The sequence below is a fragment of the Pituophis catenifer genome, unplaced genomic scaffold (assembly GCF_029215685.1).
Source record: "Pituophis catenifer annectens isolate HBS135680 unplaced genomic scaffold, rPitCat1.0.hap2 SCAF_15, whole genome shotgun sequence".
Taxonomy (NCBI): Eukaryota; Metazoa; Chordata; class Lepidosauria; order Squamata; family Colubridae; genus Pituophis; species Pituophis catenifer.
This window is the reverse complement of record NW_027256895.1, coordinates 1,788,353-1,805,541: the sequence shown is the minus strand read 5'-3', so window position 1 is coordinate 1,805,541 and position 17,189 is coordinate 1,788,353. Positions and strand designations below refer to the sequence as shown.

Genomic DNA, 17,189 nt, shown 5'->3' with positions numbered 1-17,189 from the left:
GGAGAAGGAAGAACAGGAGAGGGAAGAGAAGAGGAGGGGGAGAAGGAGGAAGAGGAAAAGGAAGAGGAGAGGGAGGAGGAAGTAGATGAAGGACTATGGGGGTGTTCTTGGATCTGGGTTGTTTTCTTGCAAACGGTGTTTCATATATAAACAGAGCAAATTCCCTCTCCCTTTTCACACTGATGACGTTCCCTAGCTGGGTCATGAAATGTCTACAGAAAAAAACTACCCAAGCTCAGCTTGGATCCCCAAAATCCCCACTTTTTCCCCACCCTCAAAGATCCTAGAAGGAGGGGTTGAGATTGAACAGACAGGATTTAGGGAATTTTTGTAAAACAGAGACGATGTATCCGGCCCAACCAGACATTCCTGGACAATTCCATTTTTTCCCACCCACACCCCAGTTTAGAATTAAAAGCTTCGCCTCGATCCAAGGACCATTTCTGTCCGGCTTTTAAGGAAAAAAAAAACTATTTTATTCGGTACAAAAAGCTGGGTGAGCAAACAAGGGGAAAAATCCAGTATATATATAAAAAAAAGGAATGTGCTAAGGAAGAGATGCAAATAAAAAAAGTCATTTTTTTAAAAACAAAAACATGGAAATAGGAATCCTAATCTACAAAGAAATTAATACTGTATTAATGCACAATGTAATATATTTGTTAAAATTACAGGACCAGCAGGTTCGCTGGTGTTTTTTTTTTGCAAAAGCTTGGCAAGGCCCAGGACTATAACTCCCAGAATTTCCCTTCTTCTGTGGAATTCTGGGAGTTGAAAAAGTCCTACATTCGAATCCTGGCCAAGCTTGCAAAAAAAAACAAATTTAGCCAAACCCTTTGCTGGTGGGGAAAGGAAGAGGGACAAACAGTTTAGGGAGAGGGGTGAGGAACCAGCCGTGACCACCCCTCTCCCCAAAATTGCACTTTTAGGAACCCCCACCCCATTTGGGGGGTGTGAAATCTGTAGGAGGGGGCTGTTTTGATACCCATGTTGCCCCCCGCCCCCAAAAAAAGGCTGGAGAAGGGAGAGGAAGGCTGGGAGCCAGGAGGGGATCCCCAGCTAAGATTGGGGAGCAGGTGGCAGCCATTTTTTGGGGTGGGGGTTGATGGGGACCCCAAAAACCCAGGTTTGGGAAACGGAAGTCAAAACAGAGAAGGAAAGATGGCGGGAGAAGGAAGAAGAAAGCATAATAAACAAGGCGAAAAAAATTGGGGTGGGGTGGGGTACGGGACACCCCGCTAATTGGAGTCCAGGGTCTCGTCCTTCACCCGAACTTTCTTCTGATGGGGGGAAGTCAACTTGGCTCCTCGTTTCCGGCTCTTCAGGAGGCTGGGGAAAGAAGAAAAAAAACAGAGGGAGAGAGAGAGATTGAGTCAGTGAGCCAAGCCGCAAAGACGGGATTCGCCCAGGAGGCGACAGAGGTGAATTTGGAGTGAGTTGGGGGGGGGGGGTCCGTCACTTACCTTTTCCCGGACTTGCAGCCCTCCGTGTTCTCCCTCTGCTGAGCTTCTTTGCATTCCAACCCTTCTAAAATTTCCTTTAGGATGTTATAATGTCTGCGGTTGCGAGTCTGGAAACAAAATGGACGCCTCTCAAGATGGCGGCTCGGGGTTCGAGATGCGCTTGTGACCCCCACCCCTCAGTCCTTTAGCCCCCCCTCCCCCAAAACTGGAACGCCCTCATCCTTCTCCCCAAACCGCCCAGGGAGGCCCAGAGCACAACTCACAACGAGCTTATAAACTTCGGGCTCGGATCCGCATCCCGATTCACATTCGGCTTCATCGTCCTCGGGCAGGATTTGCGTCGGTCTCCTGCTGGGGGCGCCAGGACGCTGGCCTTGCGAAGGAGCTGGACAAGCGAGAGGCAAGGATGAGAAAGAAAAAACAAAAACCCAACAACCCCACCGCTGAAATCCTGCCGTCTTCCGGGCAAGAAAAGGAGACCACAAGGAAGTTCCCGAAGCCTCCGAATTTAGTGCCGTGTCTGCTCTTTACAACTTCCTCTTCCACCTCCCCCCCCACACTCTTGTTTTCACGATCAAACAATTTATGGATAACGAGGAGAGGTGACCTATAAATTTAATCAATAAAAACTGAACAGCTTTGCAACATCCTGTGGCGGGATGTTCCGCAGATTAACAGAGGTCTGTAGGAAGAGATTCTTCCCCATGAGCCCACTACACTACTTTACTGCTGAAAATCTGGGCGGGAATCTTCTAACTAAACTGCTTTATTGCTGAAAGCCTCTGTGCGGGAATCTTCTAACTAAATTGCTTTATTGCTGAAAACCTCTGCGCAGGAATCTTCTAACTAAACTGCTTTATGGCTGAAAGCCTCTGCGCGGGAATCTTCTAACTAAACTGCTTTATTGTTGAAAGCCTCTGCATGGGAATCTTCTAACTAAACTGCTTTATTGCTGAAAGCCTGTGCGTGGGAATCTCCTAACTAAACTGCTTTATTGCTGAAAGCCTCTGCGCAGGAATCTTCTAACTAAACTGCTTTATGGCTGAAAGCCTCTGCGCGGGAATCTTCTAACTAAACTGCTTTATTGTTGAAAGCCTCTGCATGGGAATCTTCTAACTAAACTGCTTTATTGTTGAAAGCCTCTGCACAGGAATCTTCTAACTAAACTGCTTTATTGTTGAAAGCCTCTGCGCGGGAATCTTCTAACTAAACTGCTTTATTGTTGAAAGCCTCTGCATGGGAATCTTCTAACTAAACTGCTGTATTGCTGAAAGCCTCTGCGCAGGAATCTTCTAACTAAACTGCTTTATGGCTGAAAGCCTCTGCGCGAGAATCTTCTAACTAAATTGCTTTATTGCTGAAAACCTCTGCGCAGGAATCTTCTAACTAAATTGCTTTATTGCTGAAAACCTGCACAGGAATCTTCTAACTAAACTGCTTTATTGCTGAAAGCCTCTGCGCGAGAATCTTCTAACTAAATTGCTTTATGGCTGAAAACCTCTGCGCAGGAATCTTCTAACTAAATTGCTGTATTGCTGAAAGCCTCTGTGCGGGAATCTTCTAACTAAATTGCTTTATTGCTGAAAACCTGCACAGGAATCTTCTAACTAAACTGCTTTATTGCTGAAAGCCTCTGCGCGGGAATCTTCTAACTAAACTGCTTTATTGCTGAAAGCCTCCGCGGGGGAATCTTCTCAATGAAGAGCTGGCACCTGCTAAGAGTTCAATAAGAGTCCACGAAATTGAAGGGAGGTCGGACTTAATTCACTTGTGGCTATGTAAGGATTCTAGCTAATTCCTCTTTTGACTCCGCCCACACATTCGGCCATTCCTACATCCTTCCAATTTACCCTTTTTTGTAGTTTCCGAGGATTTTGCTTTCTGCTGGAAGGTGAGCTCCTCTGATCGTCGGTCTCGTCCGGGGCAGGCGCAGACCCGAACCTCAAAACATCGGCGTCCCAGAACCTCCCCCCTATGGCGAAAAAAGAGGTGTCCTTAGACATTTTGGAAGGACGGACAAAGCACTGGGTTCAAATTCTAGTACATACCACACAACCCATGATCCTTTCCGAGATATTTCCTTACTAGAATCCCCAATGCCTTCAACGACGACTGAGCTTCTCATGTACAGCGAGTCCTCGACTTAGGAGCGGTCGCTTTTAACGACTGTCCAAAGTTACGAAGGAGCCCGAAAAATGGACTTACGGCGTGGATTCTTACGACAGCTTGCTTTTACGGTCGTTGGCGATGCCACGTTGTTTTCTGGAAATGGATATTTACTTCCTGCTTCCAGCGAAAAATAAAAATAAAAATGCCCCCCTCTAGGGAGTCCGCTTAACGACCGCAGCGTTCTCTTCCCGACCGTCACAAAAAAAAAAAAGAGGAAGAGCGGTACTCACTGTGCCGTCTCCAAAGTCAGGATGGTCTGGATCGGGCGCCGATTCATGCCACCCATGCACGAACTGTTGCACATGTAATTGTACAGGATGATGGTACACGCCATCCCCACCTGAAGGATGGAGAGAGAGAGAAATTTGCACAAATGCAACCAGTCCTCGCTTAGCAACCATTCGAAGCTACGATGGATATCCACAGGGTACCCAGTTCCCAAGTTTCAACAACTGCCTCCCCCCCCGGTCATGTGACCACACTTTGGGTATTAGCAACAGTGCCTAGAGGTGGCGCTCTTGCCTCACAATCAGGAGGCTTTGAGTTCGATCCTAGGTAGAGGCAGATATTTCTCTCTCTCTGGGCACAATGAGAATTTATCTGCTGAACAAAACTCCGCACTGGTGACAAGAAAGGCATCCGGCCATTAAAAAACACTCTGCTAACTCCATTCAGTAGCCCAGACTCCACCCCGCAAAGGATTATGGGGTCGTTAAAAGAAGATGATTTACTTCTTGGTACAACGGGCGCACGACTCGTTTAACAACCACAGCGTTCGCTTAACGACCGCTGCCAAAAAGGTCATAAAATCAGGTCGGTCTTTAAATAAATAAATAAATAAATAAATAAATAAATTTATTTTTATACCACCCTTCTCCCAAAGGACTCAGGGCGGTGTACAGCCTATTAAAAGCACAAAGACAGACATCAATTAAAAATAATTAAAATTATTAAATAATTTTGGCTCAGATTTAAAAACCCCAAAATTTACAACTGTCATCACTTACGACCGTAAGGCTCCACTACAGTCATAAATTGAGCGATTATGTCTATCCGAGGTTTCAAGGATAGGCATAATCCTTGAGGGGGAAGCTGGGAAGAAACTCATTAAAAGGGGCAAGGGAGAGGATGGAGAACTTCACAGAGGGCAAAACAGGGCAGGATCCAACGGAACTGCCCGCCACAAGAACCAGCCATCCCAACCATTTTAAGCCCAATTTCAATTTATTCCTAACAATCTCACGTTTGGCATCCTAGAAAGCTAGGACAGGGCTCCCCACAGATGAAAAGGAAGCACCAAACTGAGTGGAAACCCCGCTCCCCTCCAATGTTGGCAATCCCGCACCCCACAATTATAACATTTGAGTACCCTCAGATGCTGCAACTGGCTTCATTAATTAATTAATTAATTAATTAATTAATAAGTTATTCATTCCATCAACCCCCGATAAGGCAACTCTCGGCAACTTAAAGAGATTGTTCACAGGAGAAAAACAGAGAGAGAGAAAAAATGTAAATATGCGAATGAAAACATTTTTCAAAACGATGCCAAAAGAAAAAAGGAGAAAAAGAGTGAAAAAGATTTAAATATGCAAATGAGAACATTTTTTAAATGCCATAAAAAGGAGAAAGAATGAAAAAAAATTAAATATGCAAATGAGAACATTTTTTAAAACGATGCCCAAAAAAAGGGAGAAAAAGTAAAAAAAAATGTAAATATGCAAATGAGAACATTTTTTAAAACGATGCCAAAAAAAAAAAAGGAGAAAAAAAGTGGGAAAAAATTAAATATGCAAATTAAAACATTTTTAAAACAATGCAAAAAAAAAAAAAATCTCCCCGAGAACCAAGAGATGGATGGTGCAAGGTTGGGGGGGGGGAGGTCTTCGGATGCCCCCCCCCCAGTTAAGTAGCATGTTCTTCCCTTTTAAAACCCATTTCCAGGCCGGCGCAGCTCCTTCTATACCCCTCTGCCCTGGCGACGAGCAATAGAGCTTCCCTATTCAGGAGCAGTCTACCTGAAAAGACCTAATGTCAGAATCTAGGGGGCGGGGGGGGGGAGAAACCCTGCCGGTATTTCTAGAATACAGACCCTCGGCCGGGTACCCCAAAGAGGGCAGCAGACGAAGAAATGGGTACGGCGTCAAAAATACAGCGATATAGGATGGGATTGCGCATTTTTTATATTGCACTAATTCGGGGGGTTCGGGCAGTGATGGCTAACTTTTTTGCCATCGCATGCCAAAAGCGTGGGGGGGGGGTTTTGTCACACGTGTGTGCCCACACCCATAATTGTATGCGCTCCGCCCCCCCGCGTATTCGCATGTGCCATAGGTTCGCCATCACGGAGTTAGGGTTAAGGTTCAGGGACACGGGAAAGAGGGATATGGGCAGGCTGTGATACAAAGGGCTTGTACCAGTGGTGAAATCCGCTTGCTTCTATTCGGCTCGCCGAACTGGTAGCGCCGGGAGGATCTACCCACCTGCCGGGACGTCATTACGTCCTTTTTTTTAACCCTCTGCGCATGCGTAGAAGAGGCACACGCTCCCGTTCCCGAACCGGTAGTGAAGGTAAAAGGATTTCACCGCTGGCTTATATCTTTGTACAAGCCCTTTGTACCCACAAGTCGCCACTACAGATTCGCCTGAACTGGTACGAACCGGCTGAATTCCACTTCTGCTCTTCACCCTTCCCCACCCCGCCACAAAAAAATTCACCTGAGGTTTCTGGTAAGGAACCAAGACGCTGTGCCGGTTGGTGGCTGGGTCTCTGTAGTAATGAGTCTGGGGGTTTCCTTCGACCCGGATGAGATGATCGGCGGGGGTCACCCCTGTGCCAAATCAGAAATCGGGGAGCGGGGTAGAAAAAAAAGAAAAATAAGAGGAGTTTTGAGTTTATGTCCATTGCAACCGCAGAAGTTTCACTTTGGAGGACGGAGTTTCCCGCCCCTTCCCCAATTATAATTGACCCTCGACTTACGACAGTTCGCTTAGTGACCGTTCGAAGTTATGACGGCACTGGAAAAAAGTGACTTAGGATCGTGTTTCACCCTTACGACCGCTGAAGCGTCCCCAGGTTTCAAACCCTCTGCAATACAGCCTGCCCATGACCCCCCCCACTGTGTCCCTGAAGACCCCTCCCCAGATTTCAATCCCCCTGCAACACAGCCTGCTCACGACCCCCTCCCCGAGTCCTAGAAGACCCCTCCCCAGATTTCAAGCCCTTTTTATCACAGCTTGCCCATGTCCCCCTCCCCCGTGTCCCAGAAGACCCCTCCCCAGATTTCAAGCCCCCTGCAATACAGCCTCCCCATGACCCTCCCGTGTCCTAGAAGACCCCTCCCCAGATTTCAAGCCCTTTGTATCACAGCCTGCCCATGTCCCCCTCCCCCTGAGTTCTAGAAGACCCTTACCCAGATTTCAAGCCCTTTGTATCACAGTCTGCCCATGTCCCCCTCCCGTGTCCCAAAAGACCCCTCCCCATATTTCAAGCCCCCTGCAAAACAGCCTCCCGATGACCCTCCCGTGTCCTAGAAGACCCCTCCCCATATTTCAAGCCCCCTGCAAAACAGCGTCCCGTGTCCTAGAAGACCCCTCCCCATATTTCAAGCCCCCTGCATTCCAGACTGGCCACGACTTTCCCTGTGTCCCGGAAGACCCCTCCCCATATTTAGGACCCGCTGCATCACAGCCTCCCCACAACCCCCACCCCACCCATATCCTGGAAGACCCCTCCCCAGATTTCAAGGCCCCTACATCCCAGCTTTCCCATGACACCCCTCCCCATGTTCCAGAAGACCCCTCCCCTTTCCCTCCCCCCCCCCGAAGCCCCCTGCTGACCATCGTTGTGGTCTTGGTGTCGTTCGTGGTGGGGGCAGCGCCTGACCACTTCGGCCATGTGTTCGGATCTCTTGTAAACGGCCATGGCCCGGACCACCGAGCCGAGAGGGGGAGCCCCGGACATCTTCACCAGCACTTTGCAAGTTTTGCCCATTTGGCAAAAAAGCTTGTTCAGCAGCGGCGAGAACTGCGGGCGAGAAAAAAAAAAATCAGGATCAGAGGAGGAGAGAAAAGCGCCAATTCGGAACGGAGAAAAGAACGAGCCGGAAGGGACCTTGGAGGTCTTCTAGTCCAGCCCCGTGCAGTTAAAAAGTTTTGAAAAATTTTCCCGGAACGAATCAAAACAGGCAGTCCCTGACTTACAACCATCCCACTTAGTGACCGTCCGAAGCTGCGACGGCGCTGAAAAATTCGCGTTAAGAGCTACTCACATAATCAAAGTTGAGACACGTGGCAACTGACTCACACTTATGACCGTTGCTGTGTCCCATGGTCACGGGGGGTCAAAATTCAAACGCTTGGCGACCGACTGGTATTTATGACGCTCGCAGCGTCCCCCCCCCCGGGTCACGCGATCCCCTTTGCCGACTTTCGGACAAGCAAAGTCAAGGGGGGAAAAAGCCAGATTCACTTAACGACCGGGTTACTGACTTAAAAACGGCAGTGATTTGCTTAACGACGGCGGCAAGAAAGGTTGCAAGATGGGGCAAAACTCACTGAACCAATGTCTCATTTAACAACAGAAATTTTGGGCTCAATTGTGGCCGTTATATCGAGGGCTCCTCGCATTTATTACATTTATACAGGTAGTCCCTGACTTACGACAATTTGGTTAGTGACCGTTCAAAGTTTCACACTTACGACCGTCATGTGATCAAAGTTCAGACACTTGGCAACTGACTCACACTTACGACCGTTGCTGTGTCCCGAGGTCACGCAATCCCCTTTTACGACCTTCAGACAAGCAAAGTCCACGGGGGAGGCCGGATTCGCTTAACGACCATCTTACTAACTTCAAAACTGTGGCGATTCGCTTAACGATGATGGCCAGAAAGGTAAAACAGGACAAAATTTGCTTAACAGTCTCGCTTAGCAACAGAGATTTGGGGCTCAAGGTTGGCCGTAAATCAAGGACTTTATAAACTGCATTTATAGAATTTAGAGACGCCTTCCATCTCGCAAAGAGGTTGTCATTGTGAGTTTTTTCAAAATGCCCCCCCCCATAACACATTCGTCCCCCCCTCCTTAACGGTCTGCCTTGCATTGCGACCGTTTGTTGGTGGGACCGAGGAGGGGGGGTAAGATTTGCATCGCACACACCCCATTTCAAGCAAGCCCCTTACCCACATTTTCCAACTCGACGCTCGGCATTTTGTCCCCTTCTGCCTTCATTGCAAGAGAAAAGAGAATTTGGGGTGTTGGGAGGGGGTCTCTCCCCACATGCTGGAAAATGGGGTGGGGTCTTTACCCCCCAAACCCACCCTCCCCAAGGAATCTGGGATCGTCCTTTGCCAAAACTCATCCGAGAAACATGTCCAGGCATGTCGCGGGTGGGCAGCGTTCTGCGCAAGACGGAAGGAAGGGGGGGTGGTCTCCGTCGGGAGCCCCCCACCCTTCTTCAAAGCCCAGCCATTGGATGGGCAGGCCGAAAACGGGGGGAAAAAAGGGGGGGCACTCATCTCCATCCAAGAATCGGGAAAGCGACCGATGGCCGAAGAAGCGAATCGAAGTGTTGAAGTCACAGCTAGAAAAATCGGGGCACCAGCTAAGCGGTGAGTTAAAAATTGGGGTTCGGGGCACCCCCCCTGCCATCTTATGGGGTGCAAATAAATTGGGGAGGGGGGAAAAGGGAAGGTCTTCTCCCAGGTTCTTGCCAGTGTGGGGATCTCCAAAAGATGCACCAGTAATTCACTCAAGGACGGGGAAGGGGGGGGTGTCTCACCGACATTTCTGGGGGTCCCTATGAGGCTAAAATCCAATGAACGGTATGCAGGGAGTCCTCGGCTTACTCCCACAATCGAATCCAAAATTTACGTTGTTAAAGTGAGATGTTGGTTGAGTTTTGCCCCATGTCATACGACTTTTCTGGCTGCCGTCGTTAAGCGAATCATGTCAGCGGATAAGGCAGTCACCCGGTTGTTAAGTGAATCCGGCTTTCCCCGTCAGGAGGTCGCCAAAGGGAGATCCCCTGACAGCCCCCCATCCCCCGGGGGACCCTGCCACCGTCGTAAATACGAGTCAGTTGCCAATCGTCTGAATTTGGATTGCGTGATCGTGGGGAGGCTGCGACCATCGTAAGTGCCAAAAACAGTCATAAATCATTTTTTAGTACTGTTGTCACTTCAAACGGTCACTAAATGGACTGTTGTAAGTTGAGGACTATCTTTATTCATGGAAAGGGGGGGGAGTCTCCTAGGGGTGGCCCCAGGAGCAGGAAGGTGTGGACTACCTTCAAGCAAAATCAGATTTCTGCCGTTAAACGGTTGGGTTTGGCCTCATTTTACGACTTTTCTCGCCGGCCGTTAAGTGAATCACCACTGTGGCTCAGTGAGGGACACTGCGACCGTCATAAATATGAGCGGGTTGCCAAGCGTCCCAATTTTGATCACGTTGATCAACGGTCGTTAAGTGTGAAAAACGGTCCTAAGTCAGTTTTTTTTCAGTGCCGTTGTAACTTGGGTCACTAAATGAGCCGTTGTAAGTCGAGGACCACCTGTAAAGCTGAGACCTCTTTAATTTCTGGAAAACCCATCAGCCACTTGCCTCCTTCTGGGTATATTTTTGAAATAACTGGGTGTCTGGTTTGCAGGATACCCATAAGGCACCCCTGGAGGGCGCCAGGTTGGAGAAGCTACAAGAGATTCTCCCACCATGGCCACCAGCAAAGCAGGCTGGGAGTTGTAGTTCAGAAACCTGAGGGAGCACCTCACCTCAAAACTACAGGTTGTCCTTGACTTACGACGGTCTTTGAGCCGGACGGTCATTAGCCGGTCGATTAGCAGCTCATCATGTTGATCGATCGTTCGACCTCTTTAGCGGCCGTCGTTAAGCAAACACCACGGTCCTTAAGCAAACCCATTGCTCGTCATGAGGCATTTTGCGGGGAAATTGGAAGGGTAGCTTTTGATAAAAATGTTGTCAAGTTGCGGTTGTGGGACTGTGGGACAAAGCAAAGGGGCTGAGTTGCAGTCACCTGACCGCCGGGGAGGGGAGCATGATCGGAACCCGAAGCCCAGGTTGCAAATATGAATTTTAGGTCTGTGATAAGACGGTCGCTAAGCGAACGGTCGTAAGGCAAGGACTACCTGTATGTAACAGCCACCTCGATCCTGACCAACATTGGGGACAAGATTGCACATATTTCGCACTCAGAACCCCGCTTCGGAAGAAGTGAGGCCCTTCTGAACCTCACAATCTTTTGCGGAAGCCACAAAACTAAATAGCCCACCCTGTGCACTTTTAACAAACCAGGATCGATGGCAAACAGATTGCCGGCAGGAAACCCGGAATCTAGGTTAGGTTGACCTCACTCGTCCCCCGTGTGCTTTTTAACAAACCAGGATCGATGGCAAACAGAGATTGCCAGCACCCGTCCACCCTGTGCTCTTTTAACAAACCAGGATCGATAGCAAACCGAGATTGCTGGCAGAAAATGCGGAATCTAGGTTAGGTTGATCTCACCCATCTACCCTGTGCAATTTTAACAAACCAGGATTGATGGCAAACTGAGATTGCCAGCAGGAAACATGGAATCTAGGTTAGGTTGACCTCATGCATCCATAGGGGGAAAGGATCAACAGTGTGGTGGCCATTTTGACTTTTTTGACCTAAGTGCCCTTCCTGATGTCCCTGATGGAGACAGAGGACCCATTTTTTTTTGGGGGGGGGAAGACGCCTGCCCCACAATTTAACTCCTACGACTGGCGATCTCCCCCGGTCCCACTTCGTACGGTGTAAGTGACCGACTTGGCGGTGCCCGATTGCTCAAACTCCAGATTGAAGCCGAACTGGCCAGGATAGTCTTCGGTGGGGGGGAAGACGCAACTCTCCCCAGCCCCGTAATCCTTGGGGGAATGGAGCAGGAACTGGGGGTCCCCCGAAAAGGCCAAATCTTGGATGATGGTGAGGTCTTCTCCCACTGTATAGCCTTCAGCCAGAGTGGCTAACGGAGAACCGGCTGTCGGCGCCAACAAGCCAAAGTTGGTTTGATCCATGGAGCTGTTCCCTTCCCCGGGGAAGGGGATGATGTCTTGTTGGGTGGGGGCCATCATCTTCGATTCCTAAAAACATGCAAATATATGATAATTATAATTATGGAATGACCCGCGAAGAGTCCACAAAATGAAATTTACATCTTGATTTTAAAGCTATGGCTTCTTGATTTGACAAACCAACAATTCCGGCCAGTTCAATGCCCGAGAAGCCACAAATCGTGGCTTAAGTCAATAATACACATTCAGGGTTTCCTCCACAAGCCACCTTGTAACCTAGTTGACAAGGTAGCGTGTGGCATCAATTCAGGCAAACACATTGATTATGATAAATCCATGTTTTTCAAACTTTTGGGATGGACTTCAACTCCCAGAATTCCTCAGCTGGGGAATTCTGGGAATTGAAGTCCACCCAAAAGGCTGAAGATAATTTTCGCATTCACCCAAAACGGCTCGACGATTTGGGACGTCCACATCTCCTCAAAGGTCCCTTGGCTGAGGGGCGGGCTCAGCGATGGGTCGACGTCTTCCTCCGCGACTTGGTCCATGTTTATTCCTCTTTCCGACGGGGAAACTGAGGCAGGAAAGAAAGAAAGAAAGAGAAAAGATGGAGGCAAATGTCCATCTCTTTCACCCCATCCAAAATGGACAAGAGGAACGTAATAATTTCCTTCCGGGGGGGGGGGGGGGGGGAGAGAAGAAATGTGGCAGGACTACCAATCCCAGGATTCCCTGCTGTTCAACATGGCCGAAGGGAGCCCAAAGAATTCTGGGAGCTGCCATGAAGACAGCTTTGGAGGTCGATTTATTTATTTTTATTGTGTATAAAAATCAAGTCATAAAGCCACCCAATTCACAATGTTAACCGAGTGGCTTTTTTTTTTTTACGTTTTATGTAAATTTATGTAAATTGTAAATGTAAATTCTACATTTACACATTTTTTTTTTTTACAAAACTCCATCATACAGGTAGTCCTCGATTTACGACCACAACGGAACCTGGATTTTCCGTTGCTAAGTGAGACAATTAAGCGAATTTTGCCCCATTTTACGATCTTTCTCACCAGAGTTGTTAAGTGGATCACTGCCATTGTTAACTCGGTAACACGGTTGTTAAGTGAATCTGGCTTCCCCGTGGACTTTGCTTAGGGCAGACGGTCACAAAAGGGGATCACGTGACCCCACGGGACACTAAAACCGTCGTCAATATGAGTCAGTCGTCAAGGGTCCGAATTTTAATCATGTGACCATGGGGGAAATGCAGCAACGGTCGTAAGTGTGAAACACGGTCTTAAGTCACTTTTTTCAGTGCTGTTGTAACTTCAAACGTTTACTAAACGAACTGTCGAGGACTACCTCAGATAGTCCTCAACGTACGACGACAATGGAGCCCCAAATTTCCATTGTTAAGTGAGACAGTTGTTAAGTTGTTAATTTTGCTGCACCATCTTGCTATTAAGTGAATCTTAATTTAGTAACCCGGTTGTTAAACGAATCGGGCTTCCCCAGTCGGCTTGTCAGAAGGTCGCAAAAGGGGATCACATGCAGCAACGGTCATAAGTGTGAAACACGGACACGGCAACTGTTATATATGTGAGTCAGCTGCCAAGCTTTTGAATTTTAATCACGTGACCAATGGTCATAAGTGTGAAAAACGGTCGTAAGTCATTTTTCTCAGGGCTGTCGTAACTTTACTTTTTAATTTTAAAATCTTAAGTTCCGGAGTTCGCAGTATGTCTGCTTCTTTTTTTACATACATACGTACATACATATATTTGCGGAAAATGATGGGTGGATTGTATGATGCAACCCGGAATATTGATAAAAAAAAATGTGTCAGAGATCATTGTTGATAGATCTGGAAAGCAGGGGCAATACAGGTAATCGACTTACAACAGTTCCATTTAGCGACCGTGCAACATTCCGGCGGCACTGAAAAAAGTGACTTACGACCGTTTTTCACACTTACGACCGTTGCAACATGATCAAAACGTGGCTCATATTTACGACGGTCGCAATGTCCCCCTTTTTGCGACAAGCCAAGTCAACGGGGAAGCCAGACTCACTTCACGACCGCGCGACTCACTTAACAACGGCAGCGATGACAACTTTAGAAAGAAAGGTCGGAACAATGGAACAAAAAAAAACCTCACTTAACAAACATTTCATGGAGCAAACGGATATTTATTTATTTATTTTGGCTCAACTGGAATTGCAGATGATAAATGATGGGTTGAAAAAAGCAGAGGAAGGATTTTTTTTAACCTTAAAAAATAAATAAATTTAATTTAATTTAATTTAATAATACATTTTAAAAAATTAAAAAAATAATTTTACACAACAGCCTGCTTCCTTCTGAGACAGGAAAGGAGAATATGAGGGTATGTCCATTTAAAAGTTTGTTGAACGCACCAGGAAACGGCTGCTCCAGATTCGATGTGCAGCAAATTAAGTAGAGAAACCGGTCAGATTAAAAATTAGGGGCAAAATGAACCAGGGAAAAAAAAATATTGAAGTGTTTTGGCATTAAACGCCCAGAATAAATGTTTGCATAGCAGGCGGAGTTCCAAAATTAAAAAAATAAATAAATGCAAAATGACATACCTAAATAGGTATTTTATTGTCTTTTTCAATACCTCCTACCTGGATACCTGGTACATGCTACTGGTACGAAATTTACCTGTTTTCCTTTTTTAAAAAATGTAATTTAATTTATTTTTTTGCTAGAGACTTTTTTATTCCATATTTTATGTACATAGACAGTATTATTGCCAACGTTATTTTATTTTTTACGCGATGCGTTTCATTTCCTTGCTTGCAGGGTTTTGCACAACCCTGAATTAACTGGAACGATGTTTTTTTTTTCTTTTCCAGATTTGGCCCCTTTAAGGCAGGTTAGACTTCAACTCCCAGAATTCTGCTGGCTGGGGAATTGTGGGAGTTGAAGTCCAACCTGTCTTAAAGGGGCCATGCCTGTGAAAAAAAACCCTGATTTGAGACTTTTAAAGAGACTTCAGACTCTGCAGCTTCCAAATTCTGCCCCTATCCAATACCCCCAAATCGGACATTTTCTTTGGAGTTTCCACCCCCCCCATTGATTTATGCACTTATTACAGATTGCTATTTTGCATTGATGCTGTTACCTAGTTTGGTCGCAAAACGTCTACAATCAACCAAGCTCAGAGAAGCAACCAAATCCGATTTTTCTAGCCTTGCAGAAATATGCACACACCCCCACCAGCTAAGTTTTCAAAACAGGCAATCCACGCTGTTATTTTTCTTTTAAAGTAGTAAATTAATTTAAATTATTTTCATTTAAATTCGTTCCCCCCCACTCCCAGCCTCCCGGAAACAACCATCAACCTGGCGCCGGGCTCGATTAGCAAATTTTGCAAGGATCAAACAAACAACAACAAAAAAGATTAACCTGCTTTCGTTTCTCATCCTTTTAAGCAAAAAAAAAAACAGGAGGACGCCAGCGAGGCTATACCGCAGCGTAAAGACGGGAGGGGACATGATTAAAGCCCTCCCCGGGTCTTATTCGTTCAGAACTATTTTTTTCCTCATCTTTAAAACACGATGTGTCTGGATTTGGACGTGCAAAAAACCCACATAACCCCTTTTTCTTTAAGCAATCCCAAATCCCCCCCCTCCGGCCCTTTCTTTTGGTTCCTTCCCACCGCAGCCGACAACGGAGCGGACTGTACCATTCGGAGGATGATCCCGGAGATTGGGGGGGGGGGAAGAGAGAGAGAGAGAGAAAGAAAAACGAATCCGATTTTCCCCGCGAAGATTTAAGCCAGAACTCGGCCTCGCATCGGTTCTACTTCGGTTTAAAAATCAGACGTCCATTGCAAGATCGGTTTCTCGCCCCCCCACTCCCAAAAATCCAGGATGGGCTTTTAAAATACTGTCTCTAAATGGGGGTGGGGGGGAGGAGACCCTTCCTCAAAAGAGGAGAGACCCTTCCTCAAAGAAAGCCGTTGCAATCCTCCAGCAGCCCCTTCCTCGAATTCCACCCGCCCCCTCCTTGCATTCTGAGCCCCCACCCCACCCCACCCCGTCTTTCAAAGTCTCTACAACTCCAACAAGTAGTAAAACTATTATTGGGGAGGGGGATTTTATTTAGCAACCGGTGAGGAGGGAGGAGAGGGGAGGACAGGAAAGATGGACAGAGCATCGTTAACGTCTTTCCCAAACCCCCCTCCCCACAATTTTCCTTCTCCCGCCCCCCCCCCAGGGATGTGATTGCAAAGGGGTGGGTGGGGGGGCTTCCCATTGTATCAAAGGGGGGCTGGGGGAGCAATTTGGCAAGCCAAGTTGGGATTATTATTTTTTGCGGGGATCCCCACCTTTCCCATTTGGGGAGGGGGTGTCGTTTCCCCCCCCCCGCTCCGAACAGAGCGTGGGAAAAAAAAAAGAACGCCAACGTTCCATCGGTGGAACGCTGGGAACCGCGGCGTTCCAAAGCCGAACGCGGCGGGCCCCAACGTTCGATTCTCTCCCCACCACTTTCACTTTCTCGGCTCCCGCCAGCCAGCCAGCCGGAGCGGAGCGGAAGCGCCGGGTTGAGTCAGCAACCGGAGCCCCCAAAAACCGAGGCTTACCCCTCCCCACAATACGAAGACCCTTCCCCGGGTTTACCGACTCCGCTCCGGGCTTCGATCCGGTCGTTCCGTCCGCCGCAGCCAGGGAAAAGCGAGATGAATCCCCCGGGTGGAGAAAGGCACACACGAGGTGGGGATTCCCCCGGGCTCGAACCCGCGGCATGGAGCGAGTTCTCGCGAGGGAAGGGAGGGAACCATCTTTGGAGCGGGCATCTAGCCGGGCTAAAGCTTTACCTGTTGCAATGCCGCCTGCAATCTTCTTTCTTTTCCACCTCCAACCGATCACTTCTGCAGCATCGCCCCCTCCGCTGCAGGGGAAAAAAAAAATCCCCCCCTTTTTTCCCCCCCAGTCGAGCCTTTGACTACATATCCCATCATCCCCCAAGCGGAGGGAGGAGCCAGGGAAAGCCGCGCCCCCCCTTCTTTCTTTCTCTTTGACGCTAAAGGAATGCCTTCCCCCTTTCTCTTCTCCCCCCCACCCACCCACCCAAAACAGAAGAACCTTTGCAAACATGAGAACTTTTCGAAAGAGTTTTGCAAAGCGAGCCTCCCTCTGCAGGAGCAGTCTATCGTGCGAGAGCGACGGGACGAGGGGTGGGAATGTCTGGAGGGGGAGGGGGAGGCTCCCAGAATAGAGGGAAGGGGAAATGGGGTGGGGGGTGAAAATGAGCTGGGGATCCTTAAACTTGGCAGCTTTTAAGACTTGGGGACTTCAACTCCCAGAATTCTCCAGCCAGCATATTTATTTTATTTTATTTATTTTATTTTATTAAATTTCTATACCGCCCGCATAGGTACATAGCATAGCTGGCTGAAGAATTCTGGGAGTTGAAGTCCCCAAGCTGCCTTAAAGCTGCCAACTTAGAAGATCTGGACTTGGTGTATGGACTCCAACTCCC

At 47.9% G+C, this 17,189-nt stretch overlaps 1 protein-coding gene across 1 annotated transcript; it reads right to left on the bottom strand.

The window, feature by feature from the left end:
• Window positions 1-458: 458 nt before the first annotated feature.
• Window positions 459-16,453, bottom strand: TP53 (tumor protein p53). Its single transcript, XM_070953987.1, is given in 11 exon segments — window positions 459-1,329; window positions 1,464-1,570; window positions 1,727-1,848; window positions 3,314-3,435; window positions 3,863-3,972; window positions 6,351-6,463; window positions 7,473-7,659; window positions 11,423-11,752; window positions 12,127-12,257; window positions 16,328-16,435; window positions 16,438-16,453. Coding segments are annotated over 11 exon segments (1,437 nt in total). The 3' UTR covers window positions 459-1,238.
• Between the last annotated feature and the right edge of the window lie 736 nt (window positions 16,454-17,189).